The sequence below is a fragment of the Pristiophorus japonicus genome, chromosome 4, assembly GCF_044704955.1.
Source record: "Pristiophorus japonicus isolate sPriJap1 chromosome 4, sPriJap1.hap1, whole genome shotgun sequence".
Taxonomy (NCBI): domain Eukaryota; kingdom Metazoa; phylum Chordata; class Chondrichthyes; family Pristiophoridae; genus Pristiophorus; species Pristiophorus japonicus.
In genome coordinates, this window is record NC_091980.1 from 219380234 (window position 1) to 219393801 (window position 13568).

Below are 13568 nucleotides of genomic sequence, written 5' to 3' on the forward strand. Positions count from 1 at the left end.
TATCCAATATGGTAAAGACTCATGAATATTTTGCACAGTATTTAAAATTGATGTGATTGGTGGTCATTATCACAGAATTCAAAGAGGTGAATTGATTACGAAGGCAGCAAAAATCTCAACTATTGATGAATACAAAGAAAGCTAAGAAATTTAAAGGCTGGATCTGAATATCGCAATAATTTTCTTAGAACATCAACCCTTGACTAGGGGCAAAAAATTAAACTGATCTCTGTGGTTGTGCAGGTCCTTTTAGGCAGCATGAGAGCAGGATTGGTCACGTGGAGCTGCCTCTGAAGTTATATCATCACAAAACATCTCGAGGGGGTTGTACCAGTACAAACATGGCCAGTGCTACACCATTCTTTCAGGTATGTGGAGGATGTAATATATACAAGACTTTTTTTTATCGTTATTTTTCTCTTATTTCCCAGTTACAGTGCTATTTACTGGTTGTATTTTATGCTACATCATGAGATATTCCTCGGTATTATAATGTGCAGTAGCCTTGAATCCCAAAATTTTAAGACAACATGCAAAAGTAATCCAAGGAACTATGAATCACAGATTACATTCATTGTCAAGGGAGTTAACTGGTTATCTTTGTAGCACTTTTAATTTTCAGTTTAAGTTCTGAGGTATAAAACTAGTTAAAATCACTGTTCAAAAGATAATTAATTTAAAAACAAATGTGGACAAGAAAAAGGTACTGACAAATCAGAATAAAAACTACATTTCATGAAATATAGGCCTCAATATTCACTGAGCTAGGGGTTTTGGAGGGGGGGGGGGGGGCGGGAGGGAAAGGAGTTATGGTCAGGAAACCCGGAAGTGTGGGTTTCCCCCAAACGATGTTGCACGAGGAGACTCCAGAGAAAAGCCAATAGCCAAGGATCACGTAAGTTTCATGGATGTTGGGAGTAGAGATCACGGGATGGGGGAGTCGGAGACCAAGGAAGATCGTGGAGGTGGAGCTGGGAGGGGTGGTGGGGGGCAGGTTTACAGGTTAGCTTGCTGGGCCTGGAGGAAACACTCCTGCCCCTCAAGCAATGCTGTAAAAGCACTTACCTGGGACCAGCCCTTCTCGCCTCCTTTTACCTGTCTGTTTTCCCGAGGACTGAGAAACCCTGCCAACATGGGTTAAAAATAGAAACCCTGTAAAAACGGAAGCACACAGCCTCCTTAAAAGGTTTCAACGACCATCCTGCCTCCCGAGAGCGTATTGGTCACCCACCCCTCGTCCTGCCTCTGTTAACACTGGAAGTGTGCGTATTTGAGGCGGTTGGGTTCCCGTTTCAGATTTTTTACATTTTAACCTCCCACCTGAACCAAACCCACCCATTTTTGGGGATTAAAATTACCCCAATAATTTCAGATGCATATGTACCATTTTGACCTTTCTTTGGAAAAGTCTGAAAAAAGGTCAAAAGGAAAGTACCTGAACACAGACTGATGTACAAAAGGACATTAATTACCTTAAAATAGGTAAATTCTTTACAGGATATATGTGGTTAAATACTATCTGCAAAATTATACTCCAGTCAGCATGTTTCCTTCACTAAAAGATTGAAAGTGCTAGCTGAGTAATTTAAAACTGTTAGCACAAATGGTACTGACGCACAATGCAGCAGTAGCACAATTTAAAAGGTTAATACCATCCCAACAGTCACACACACAAATTAGAAACAGGTTTCTTACAAAGAAACACCTCTATTGCTACCAAAAAGGTTTCTTTATTACATTGATCTATAGATATTTTTGACGAGAAAAAGATTAGTGAAGACAAACGTAGGTCCCCCTTGCAGTGAGATTCAGATGACTTTATAATGGGGAACAAAGAAATGGCAGACTAGTTGAACAAATACTTTGGTTCTGTCTTCACGAAAGAAGACGCAAATAACCTTCCGGAAGTACTAGGGGACCGAGGGTCTAGTGAGGAGGAGGAACTGAAGGATATCCTTATTAGACGGGAAATTGTATTAGGGAAATTGATGGGATTGAAGGCCGATAAATCCCCGGGGCCTGATAGTGTGCATCCCAGAGTACTTAAGGAAGTGGCCCTAGAAATAGTGGATGCATTGGTGATCATTTTCCAACAGTCTATTGACTCTGGATCAGTTCCTAGGGACTGGAGGGTAGCTAATGTAACACCACTTTTTAAAAAAGGAGGGAGAGAGAAAACGGGGAATTATAGACCGGTTAGCCTGACATCAGTAATAGGGAAAATGTTGGAAATCAATTATTAAAGATGAAACAGCAGCGCATTTGGAAAGCAGTGACAGGATCGGTCCAAGTCAGCACGGATTTATGAAAGGGAAATCATGCTCAACAAATCTTCTGGAATTTTTTGAGGATGTAACTAGTAGAGTGGACAAGGGAGAACCAGTGGATGTGGTGTATTTGGACTTTCAAAAGGCTTTTGACAAGGTCCCACACAAGAGATTGGTGTGCAAAATCAAAGCACATGGAATTGGGGTTAATGTACTGACGTGGATGGAGAACTGGTTGGCAGACAGGAAGCAGAGAGTCGGGATAAACGGGTCCTTTTCAGAATGGCAGGCAGTGACTAGTGGGGTGCCGCAGGGCTCAGTGCTGGGACCCCAGCTCTTTACAAATACATTAATGATTTAGATGAAGGAATTGAGTGTAATATCTCCAAGTCTGCAGATGACACTAAACTGGGTGGTGGTGTGAGCTGTGAGGAGGGTGCTAAGAGGCTGCAGGGTGACTTGGACAGGTTAGGTGAGTGGGCAAATGCATGGCAGATGCAGTATCATGTGGATGAATGTGAGGTTATCCGCTTTGGGGGCAAAAACACGAAGGCAGAATATTATCTGAGTGACAGCAGATTAGGAAAACGGGAGGTGCAACGAGACCTGGGTGTCATGGTTCATCAGTCATTAAAATTTGGCATATAGGTACAGCAGGCGGTGAAGAAGGCAAATGGTATGTTGGCCTTCATATCTAGAGGATTTGAGTATAGGAGCAGGGAGGTCTTACTGCAGTTGTACAGGGCCTTCGTGAGGCCTCACCTGGAATATTGTGTTCAGTTTTGGTCTCCTAATCTGAGGAAGGATGTTCTTGCCATTGAGGGAGTGCAGCGAAGGTTCACCAGACTGATTCCTGGGATGGCAGGACTGACATATGAGGAGAGACTGGATCAACTGGGCCTTTATACACTGGAGTTTAGAAGGATGAGAGGGGATCTCATAGAAACATATAAGATTCTGACGGGACTGGACAGGTTAGATGCAGGAAGAATGTTTCCGATGTTGGGGAAGTCCAGAACCAGGGGACAGTCTTAGGATAAGGGGTAGGCCATTTAGGACTGAGATGAGGAGAAACTTCTTCACTCAGAGAGTTGTTAACCTGTAGAATTCTCTACCGCAGAGAGTTGTTGATGCCAGTTCATTGGATATATTCAACAGGGAGTTACCCTTAAGGCTAAAGGTATCAAAGGGTATGGAGAGAAAGCAGGAAAGGGATACTGAGGGAATGATCAGCCATGATCTTATTGAATGGTGGTGCAGGCTTGAAGGGCCGAATGGCCTACTCCTACACCTATTTTCTATGTTTCTATGTTAAGCATATACCATCCGTATTAAGTGTTTAGATAACTGCAACTGAGATCATAGCCGGAATTTTCCCCTGAAAAAACTGGTGGATGTGGAGAGTGAGAGCAGTTAATGTGATGGAAATGCGACTGCTGACCTGATCCTGCCTCCTTCCTGCCCATATTTGGTTGTGACGGAGACAGGGGGAAGCGGGACAGGCGACCAACCCGCTCCCAGGAGGCGTTACCTCAATACTAATATTGTATCGAGACTGGAAGCCTCATGTTCCCTGTCCATTTTGTGTTTAATTGCCTGTGGACGGGTTTCACACAATTTGTGAATCCTGGCAGTTAAACAGAGGCAAGGATTGCTGCATCCAGGAGGTAAGTGACTTTATACCTGCCTCCTGGATCCAGTGTCCCGACCATACCCACTCCCTGCGATCGGAGACCACCCCACAATGTCTCTGATTCTCACCCCCCCCCACCCCCAAACGTGATCCTCTCACCCACCCACCCAACTGCCCCACCTGACCCACCCCGCCCCCCCCCCCATAATCCCTGGCTGACCGCCCCCCAGCCCCATCGACCACCATCCCCACTCAATCCACCCCTTCCGTGATCCCTGGCTAACTCCAGCGATCCCTAGCCAACCCCCAGCGATCCGTGGCTCTTCTTCCCACCCCCCCAGCCCCTGCCGATCCTCTCCACCCTCAATGCTTGTCGATCCTCTCACCCCACCCGATTGCTGACCCCCTCAATATTTGGCGAAGTAACATCTGAGACTAATAAGAGAGATTTTTGTGTCTCCTTGAGCACTATCCAAGTAGCATGCTTCCTGACCATTCAAAATGCCCCTCACTGTTAGCTAAGAGCCATACACATGCAGGTACAGGGCACTGTCAATATGCTACTTGTGTATGATAACCAAATGAAGTCATTGTTCAAAACCTGGTCTCAGGGTCTGAGATATTTAGACAAACTGGCATCTCAACCTGGAAAGGAGGCTTCTGAGAACTGACCTTAGAGAACCACATTACAACAATGAGCATTTACATTGGGCCTTTAACGTAGAAAATGTCCCAAGGCACTTCACATTGTTGTAATCAGACGCTAAGTCAAAGAAGGAGAAATTAAGAGGGATAACTAAACGCTTGGCCAAAGTGGTAGGTTTTAAGGAGGGTCTTAAAAATGAGGGGAAAGAGCTGGAGAGGTGAAAAGCTTGAGAGAGAGAATTCCAGAGCTTTGGGCCTAGACAGCGGAAGGCAACGGATAGGACAATGGCCAAGAAAACATTGGAATAATTTAGAGTCTGGTGGTGACAAAGGCATGGATACTGAGGGTTTCGGCAGCAGATGGGCGAAGGCAGGGATGGAGATGGGTAATGTTATGAAGGTGTAAGTAGACAGTCTTTATAACAGAGAGGATATGGGGTTGGAAGCTCAGTTCAGGGTCTGAGGACGCAGATGTTGTGAACAGTTGGCTTCAACCTGAGACAGTGGCCAATGAGGGGGGTAGAATCGGCGACGAGGGTACAGACTTTGGCAGAGACAATGGCTTCAGACTTCCCAATCTTTAACTGATGGAAATTTCTGCGTATTTACAACCTGATCGTCAGACAAGCCACCTGACAACAAAGAGGCAACGGAGGGGTCAATAGAGTGGTGGAGAGGTATAGCTGGATGTCATCAGTATACATGTGGAAGCTGATGCCATGCCTTTGGATGAAGTCACTGAAGGGCAGCATGCAGATGAGAAAGAGAAGGGGGAGAACAATAGATCCTTGGGGAACTCCAGAGGTAACGGAGCAGGGGCAAGAGAAGCCGTTCCAGGAGATGCTCTGTCTATGATCAGATAGGTAATAATTAAAAAGGCTAATGGAATGTTGCCTATATCACAAGAGGGCTGGAATATAAAGGGTTAGAAGTTATATTACAGTTATATAAAGCTCTGGTTGGACCCCTTTTAGAATACTGCGTTCAGTTCTGGGCACAGCACCTCAGGAAGGAGGTACTGGCCTTGGAGGGAGTGCAGCGCAGATTCACCAGAATGATACCGGGGCTAAAAGGGTTAAATTATGAGGACAGGTTGCATAGACTAGGCTTGCATTCCTTGAGTATAAAAGATTAAGGGGTGATCTAACTGAGATATTTAAGATGATTAAAGGAGCTGATAGGGTAGATAAATTATTTCCTCTGGTGGGAGAGTCCAGAACAAGTGGGCATAACCTTAAAATTAGAGTTAGGCCGTTCCGGGGTGATAGGGGTAAAATAAAGGAGAGGATGGCAAAAGGTAATATGAAGAGGTTAAGGGAGAAGTCAAAAAGCAATTAGGAAAACAAAAATGAACTATGAAATTAAATGATCAAGGAATATAAAATGAAATAGTAAAGTATTCTACACACACATAAATAACAGAAGCAAAATCAGGATAGGGAAAGGGCCACTGAAGGATGTCCAAGATAAACTCACAGGCAATGACAGTGAAATGGCAGAAATATTGAATAATTACTTCAGGCTGGATTTTCACACCCTAAAACAGGTGGGTTGGGGTCAGGTCAGAGGCTAAAAAATTTTAAATCTCAAACCCCATCCCAACCCGCCTTCAATTGCCTACTTCTGGGTACAAGAGACAAGGGCAGCCAACCAGCTCCCAGGGGGCGGAATGGCAATTTAAATATTTTAATGAGGCTGGCAGCCTCTGATTTTATCAGTTTTACAGGTTTAATTGTGGCCTGCTGGATTTCCCAAGCCTCGGACGAGGTCTTTAAGATTTTGTAATTATTTGATAGAGTAGACGTAGAGAAAATGTTTCCACTTGAGGTGGAGTCCAAAACTAGGGACCATAAATATAAGATAGTCACCAATAAATCCAATAGGGAATTCAGGAGAAACTTCTTTACTCAAAAAATGTGGAACGTTCTACCATAAGGAGTAGTTGAGGCAAATAGCATAGATGTATTTAATGAGAAGCTAGACAGCAATGAAGGAGAAAGGAATAGAAGGATATGCTGATAAGGTTAGATGACGACGGGTAGGAGGGTAGTGTGGAGCACAACTCCAGCATAGACCAGTTGAGCTGAAGGGTCTGTTTCTATGCTGTACACTCGATGTAAGTCGATGTAAGCAAGGGCAGTCCCACTCAGCTGGACAACAGAGGAGAGGCATTGGGAAAGGATGGTGTGGTCGACCGTGTCAAAGGCTGCAGAGAGGTTGAAAAGGACAAGAATGAATAGCATCACATTTACAGTCACAGAGTATGCCATTTGTGACTTTGATTAAGGCAATTTCAGTGCTGTGGCAGGGTGGAAACCTGACTGGAGAGATTAAAATATGGAAATAATCATTTGAAGAAGACATCTTAAAGAGTAATTTTTTAAGTTATTTAATACTCTGCAGCACATGACAAAGTCAAATTAATTGTGCAATCATATTTTGCCTCAACCAAAATTATTTGAATCTGTATATAAAAATATATTATTTTACTGGCATGTATTAAATGATGAAATTCTCACATTTTTGTCTCACTGGTGAATCATCCTGGTGCTTTCCATCTGTTATACATCTGTTTACTATACACTTGGAATGGGCGGAGTGTTACCAAGGAAACATATCTGAAATGACTCATTCAAGCATCATAAAAGAAAGATGACAAATTCAATCGTATTTCTGACATATTTCGATGACAGTAACACCATTGCTGGGACAATCTACCAGAAAAAATTATTAGGAAATTAGTCATGCATAAACCAATTTACACAACGTCACCCTAACTATTTATAATTCATGTACACCATTGGCTATCACTGAGCTTCATAAAGTGCTGAATAAAACAATTTTGCTGATCCATGTTTAAAAAAGGGAACAATTTAGATCCAACCAACCTCAGAACCATACACCTAACGTCAATAACAGGTAAAATAATGGGAACTATTCGAAGCACTAAGCCGGGAGAGTAATTTAACAATCAAAAAAGATTGCGACAGGGGGAGGAGGGGGGAGTGTGGGGGAATGAGGCAGTTCCACAAACCTGCTCAACATATTTGGGGTCAATACCGATAAGGCAAATATTGGGACTCCATTTGATATAGTTTATTTAGACATTCAGAAAACTTTCAACAAATGTTCAATCAAACTAATCACCAATGGAATTGGGACTTTATAAGAACTAGTTTAAAAAAAATAGGAAACGAGAGAATGGAGGGAGGAATTGAGTGGAGTCTTGCTAAAGTTAATGTTTACACCTCTAATCTACAGAGACGTGGACCATGTACAAGAGACACCTCAAGTCGCGGAGAAATACCACCAACAATGTCTCCGCAAAATCCTACAAATCCCCTTCGGAGGACAGACGCACCAACGTTAGCGTCCTCGTCCAGGCCAACATCCCCAGCATTGAAGCACTGATCATACTTGATCAGCTCCGCTGGGCAGGCCACATAGTTCGCATGCCAGACACGAGACTCTCAAAGCAAGCACTCTACTTGGAACTTGTCCACGGCAAACGAGCCAAAGGTGGGCAGCAGAAACGTTACAAGGACACCCTTAAAGCCTCCCTGATAAAGTGCGACATTGCCACTGACACCTGGGAGGAAGTGTATCCAGGAGGGCGCTGAGCTCCTCGAGTCTCGTCGCCGAGAGCATGCAGAAATCAAGCGCAGGCAGCGGAAGGAGCGTGCGGCAAACCAGACTCCCCGCCCACCCTTCCCTTCAACCACTGTCTGGCCCACCTGTGACAGAGAGTATGGTTCTCATATTGGACTGTACAGCCATCTAAGAACTCATGCTAAGAGTGGAAGCAAGTTTTCCTCGATTCCAAGGGACTGCCTATGATGATGATGACAATGGGGATCCGGCAGCCCCGGTATAATGAAAGGTAAACTAAAAATATTACTTTAAAGTAAAGCAGGAGAATAGAACTAGAAGTCTTGCATTTAAATTAGTGAAAAATTAATTTAAAACAAATGTCAGGATGATCCTCGTAAGTCAAAGGAGATAAATGGAAAGAATAATTTGCCACGCAGGGTAACGGAGGCAACAATAGAGATGTTTAAAATGCTACTGGATGTTATAATGGGGGAAGTTAGTATATCATAGGAATGAAATGCAATAGGCTAGATCATCAATACTCATCCTTAATTTATGATTGATGTTTTTAGGATATCATGAGTCATGACAAAGAAACTGAAATGGGTTACGTACATTACCCAAGACCTAATTACTGCCTGACATTATTTATGCTGTATTACTTTGGGCTCAAGTTTCGGACCCCCGCTAGAACGGCGCACATCGGAGAGGCCCGCCTAATTTGTAGAACAGAAATTGCGGCGAATACTTACCTCGCGATTCTCCGATATCTGTTTCGAGCTCGGCACGGCGCGGCAGGAGCTGCTAGGGGCGGAGCTACAGCCCTGCGCCAAAAACAGTGGAGGCTGCGCGCGTGCGCAGTAGCTCCTGGCCCTCCCAGCGCGTCCTGTCTCCGGGCGACACCCCTATCCCTGACCGAAGGGACGTCGCCCCTATCCCGGGCCGAATGGCCTGACTGCCCTTACCTCTTCCCGGCATCTCCTGGGGGCAGGCCCCGCCAGAACTCCTCGTAGGCGTTCCGGCATCTCCTGGGGGCAGGCCTCGCCCGAAGTCCTGGGCGGCGGTCCGACATCTCCTGTTGGCAGGCCCAACCCGAAGTCTTCGGCATCCTCAGCGGGGCTCACCTGAAGTCCTGGGCGGCGGTCCGACATCTCCTGTTGGCGGGCCCAACCCGAAGTCTTCGGTATCCTCAGCGGGGCTCACCTGAAGTCCTGGGCGGCGGTCCGACATCTCCTGGAGGCGGGCCCCACCCGAAGTCCTCGGCGGGGCCCGCCTGAAGTCCTTGGCAATGGTCTGGCATCTCCTGTTGGCGGGCCCAACCCGAAGTCTTCGGCATCCTCGGCGGGGCTCACCTGAAGTCCTGGGCGGCGGTCCGGCATCTCCTGGGGGCGGGCCCAGCCCAAAGTCTTCGGCGGCGCCGGGGCCTGCCCGAAGTCCTCGTCGGTGGTGGGGCCCGCCCGACTGCCATCTCCTGGGTGGGGTCCTGTCCCAGCAGGCTGCTGGAGAGCTCCCGGTGCTGCAGTAGTGACTTTTAATTTTTTATTTATTGATTAATTTTTTATTAATTAAAAAAAAAAAATTTGATTGCTTTATTGGTTGACTTATTGATTTATTTATCATTTATTATTGATGATGGCTCTTTATTTGTAAAAGTGAAGTGTTTAATGCTTGTAAACTTCCTTTCTCCACCCCTCTGCATCTCTCGCTCCCGGCGCCTAATTTATAAAGTGTAGGCAAGGTTTTACTGAGCGTACAAAAATCTACACTTACTCCATTCTAAGTTAGTTTGGAATAAGGTTTCGTTGCCTATGCTTGCAAAACAGGCGTAAGTGGCTGGTAACACCCCCTTTTGAAAAAAAACTATTCTAAAACAAAACTATTCTATCTCACTAGAATTGGAGCAAACTAAATGTCGAGAATTGCAATTTCTAAGCTCCTCCAATCTAAACTAGTTGCTCAAAAAAAATAGGAGCAACTCGAGCCAAAACTTGAGCCCCATACAGTGCATATTACTTTTTTAAAAAGTATTTAGCAATGCTTCTTCAATATATTGAGGTTCAGATAGGAAGATAATTCTTGATCTCAGCTGTGCTGTTAGAGGTTGACTTAATGTGGAGTCCAGATAGGAGAAGTGAAAATCCAAGAGCTTCTCTTATGTACCTCTTAGTTGCTTACATAAAGTCACCTGCCTGTTTTCTTAATGAGGGAGTGATAAGTGGAAATACAGAATAGGAGAATAGGAGATTATTCATTAGATGGCAGTTGCAAAGGGTATAATCTCAGCATTTCGAAGCAGACAAAATGTGACATTAGAGGACTGATGATATGGAAATGTATTTGTTTGCAGAATTATGGAAATTATACACGATACAGCACTTCCAGCAAGGGCCTCTCGATAGCAATTAGAAGTGAGAATTGTGGCCTATTTTCACATTGCTAACCCAAAACACTGAGGCCAATTGTACTTAACTGAGCACAGTACAAGGGATTGAAGCTGCACCTTCCTGCTTTGTAGATGTGTTTTATTTCATTACATATAAAAGGCCACTCAGGGATCAGGAGTGGTGGGGAAAACAGTTTTGTTTAATGGTATCAAAGGATTGTTTCATTTAATATAATCAGTAATATTGGTTGATAAATATATATTTATCACAGAAACAATTTTTTAATAATGTTACCAGTTAATAGCCCATAGTACTGCACATGGGAAGTCAAAGTCAAATGTAGTCATCCAGAGAAGCTAGGTTAAAGGGCAGGGGATAATTGGACCAGAGTGTGCAGGCATAATTCAGTCCTCATTTTAAAGTCATGCACTCTGTTGTTATATTTATATTTCCATTATACATTCCTATGTCCACATTTATAATGGAAGCTGTCTATGTAAACTTGTGACTCTGTAATTATTAATTCCTGTTATTGGCAATTTTATGTAGGTAGTTCCATCACAAAATGTACCCATAGGAACTTATAATGGAGAACTTATAACAGGACATCTGTGCGAATGCAAGATTTTTAATATATTATATAGAGTTTTTTTTGTGTTCTACAGTGCTGAAATAGTTGGAAATCAATAAAAGCATTACAAAGCAGCATAGCAATTATAAAACAAGCATGAAAAATCACTTAGAGGATTGAAATCTCAGTGGAGATCAGGAGTAGTTGAGCAGACTTTTATTTATTTATTTTGATTTGCGTCGCAATCTGAAAATAAAAATCTTTTAAAGATTTATTTTGAAAATTCCAGAACTAATTGAAAGTGTGAGCTGTCAGCAATGTATGATGCTAAAGAGGGCTGGGACACAGGTTCATCAATATTGTTAAGTTCCATGGGTCTACCTATGTGAGAAAATGCCTGACTTGTCACTTTACAGGGGAGGAAGGAAAATAAGAGAAATAAATTTCAAAGCATTATTAATGGGGGGGCCTTCGATTACATTACCTATCCACTTTCTTGATCATAGTTTGTGAAAAGTACTTGACATCAGTAGAGACGATTAGGGAAAGGAAAAGGAACTTTTATCCTCAACACCAACAAAAAATATTAAATGCATACAAACATACGTAGAAGAAAAGAAACAATATATAGTCACTGTGGCTATACTAATCGACAACCATATTTTATAACCAATGCACAATTAGTAATAAGATGCAATCCATTTCGACATGTTTTACTTAACATGGCCTACAAATTTGCAATACTTATAAAATTCTTAAAATTCTAAAGGTCATAGGTTTTGTGTTACAATAATAATCATGTCAAATTAAAACCACACTACACTTACTGGTGTTCCATTTAATTAGATGGGCATTTCCCCATTTTGTAACACCGATAATTCCACATAAACCAATAGTGTAAATGCATAAAGGAATTTTTGAGTACTCAGAGAATACTCACAATTCTAGACTGATTACCCTTAGCTGAGACGTTAGCCACATTTAATCCATCAATTACAACATCAAAAGGCGGACGGTTTTTCACAAAAGTTTGGAAATGTTGCAGTTCCTAAAAAAAAGACAAAGAAAACAAATACCCATTTTACGAATTGAATATAAATATTATTTTGTAATAAATATTGCCTGCAGGATACACTATGAAAATCAGTGGAATACGATTTATATGCTTTGATTGTAGTAACCTGTTAATACACTTCCAACTTTTCAAACGCGAGTAATGGTAAAACCCACGAGTGCGATATCGATCATATATCACAAATGTTCATTAACTGTTAAAAACAAACATGGTAAAGAAGTAGGTCATCTCTTTATAAAAATGCACTTAGTACCAAGTCATTCAATTCTGAAAATCCCAGGTTCAAATGAGATAGGGAGCATGGGGGGGAAAATCAGCCAAGGTTTCTGCTTTCTACTCCTAATTTCCATCCAGTGACCTCTTCTTCTTTGACAATTTTTTCTTCTCTTTTTCTGACTCCTTGCTAGAGTACAGTTCCCCAGGAGCCAGACAGTCTTGACTACCTTACTCAAGCAGCTACTATGCATATGTGAACCTCAATAGGGAGTGTCAGCAAGCTATTTGGCTGTAGGGGACATCACAGCCGAGTCCACTCCTGTCCTCATCTGTTGTTCACACATGAACCCTCTCCAGCAAGGGTCACTGGATAGTAATTGGAATCAGTCATAGTTGATTTTCTCCCTTTCTTAACTCAAGGGCACTGAAGCCAATTGGAGCACCGACAATTATTACCAGTTGAAATGAGCTATTCCTGTAAAGGGGTCAAACATGGGATTATCTGATCTGAAGGGCTCAGTATCACACTGGGTGACATAGTTACCCAATTCACCAAACAAAACTAGTGAAGCTCCATTTAGATTAAAAAAACAGAATTTAGAAAACAAAGTGAAAATCAACAATATAATCTACTCAACTGGGAAGAAGTAATTCCACACTTCCCCCTGCTTTCCTTTTCTGAAAGCACCGATTCTTCCTGGGGTCAAGTTCCACAGACACCAGCCACCTTACTGTAACTTACTGAAGTATCATTCTTCAGATCTGATCCTAGACAGTCATGGCCAAGCCTGATTCTGTCCTCTTGAAATATACACACGTGTATATTGTTCAGCTAGAGTAAATGGATAGCTTTGAAGAACAAGATATCATTCCATAGCTCGAAGCATTGAGGCCAATTAAAGCACCCTAAGAGTTACAGTGGGCCCAGGTTTTGGCTATCAGGCAGAACTGCGCACCTCCGAGAGGCCCGCCTATTTTTTAGAACAGAAAAAGCGCCTAAAGCTTGCCTCGCGATTCTCCGTTATCTGTAGGCCTGTTTCTAGCTCAGTGCGGCGCAGCAGGAGCTGCTGGGGGCAGAGCAAACGCCGTTCTGTGAAAACACTGCCGGCAGGGGAGCGGGGCTAGGGCCCAGCGTCAGTTTGAGTGCTGGCAGCGTTGCACATGTGCGTTGGAGCGTGCGCACATG

General features: G+C 43.2%; 1 protein-coding gene across 4 annotated transcripts in view; it reads right to left on the bottom strand.

Moving 5' to 3' along the window:
• prorp (protein only RNase P catalytic subunit) overlaps positions 1-13568 on the bottom strand; it is a 129302-nt gene that overhangs the window by 57619 nt on the left and 58115 nt on the right. For 3 of the 4 annotated variants that reach the window (XM_070879117.1, XM_070879119.1, XM_070879116.1), the window contains one exon: positions 12032-12139. The exons of the other annotated variant lie outside the window; for it this stretch is intronic. In XM_070879117.1, the coding sequence (XP_070735218.1) occupies positions 12032-12139 (108 nt within the window). The remainder of the gene's footprint in view (positions 1-12031; positions 12140-13568) is intronic. 4 annotated transcript variants of the gene reach the window in all.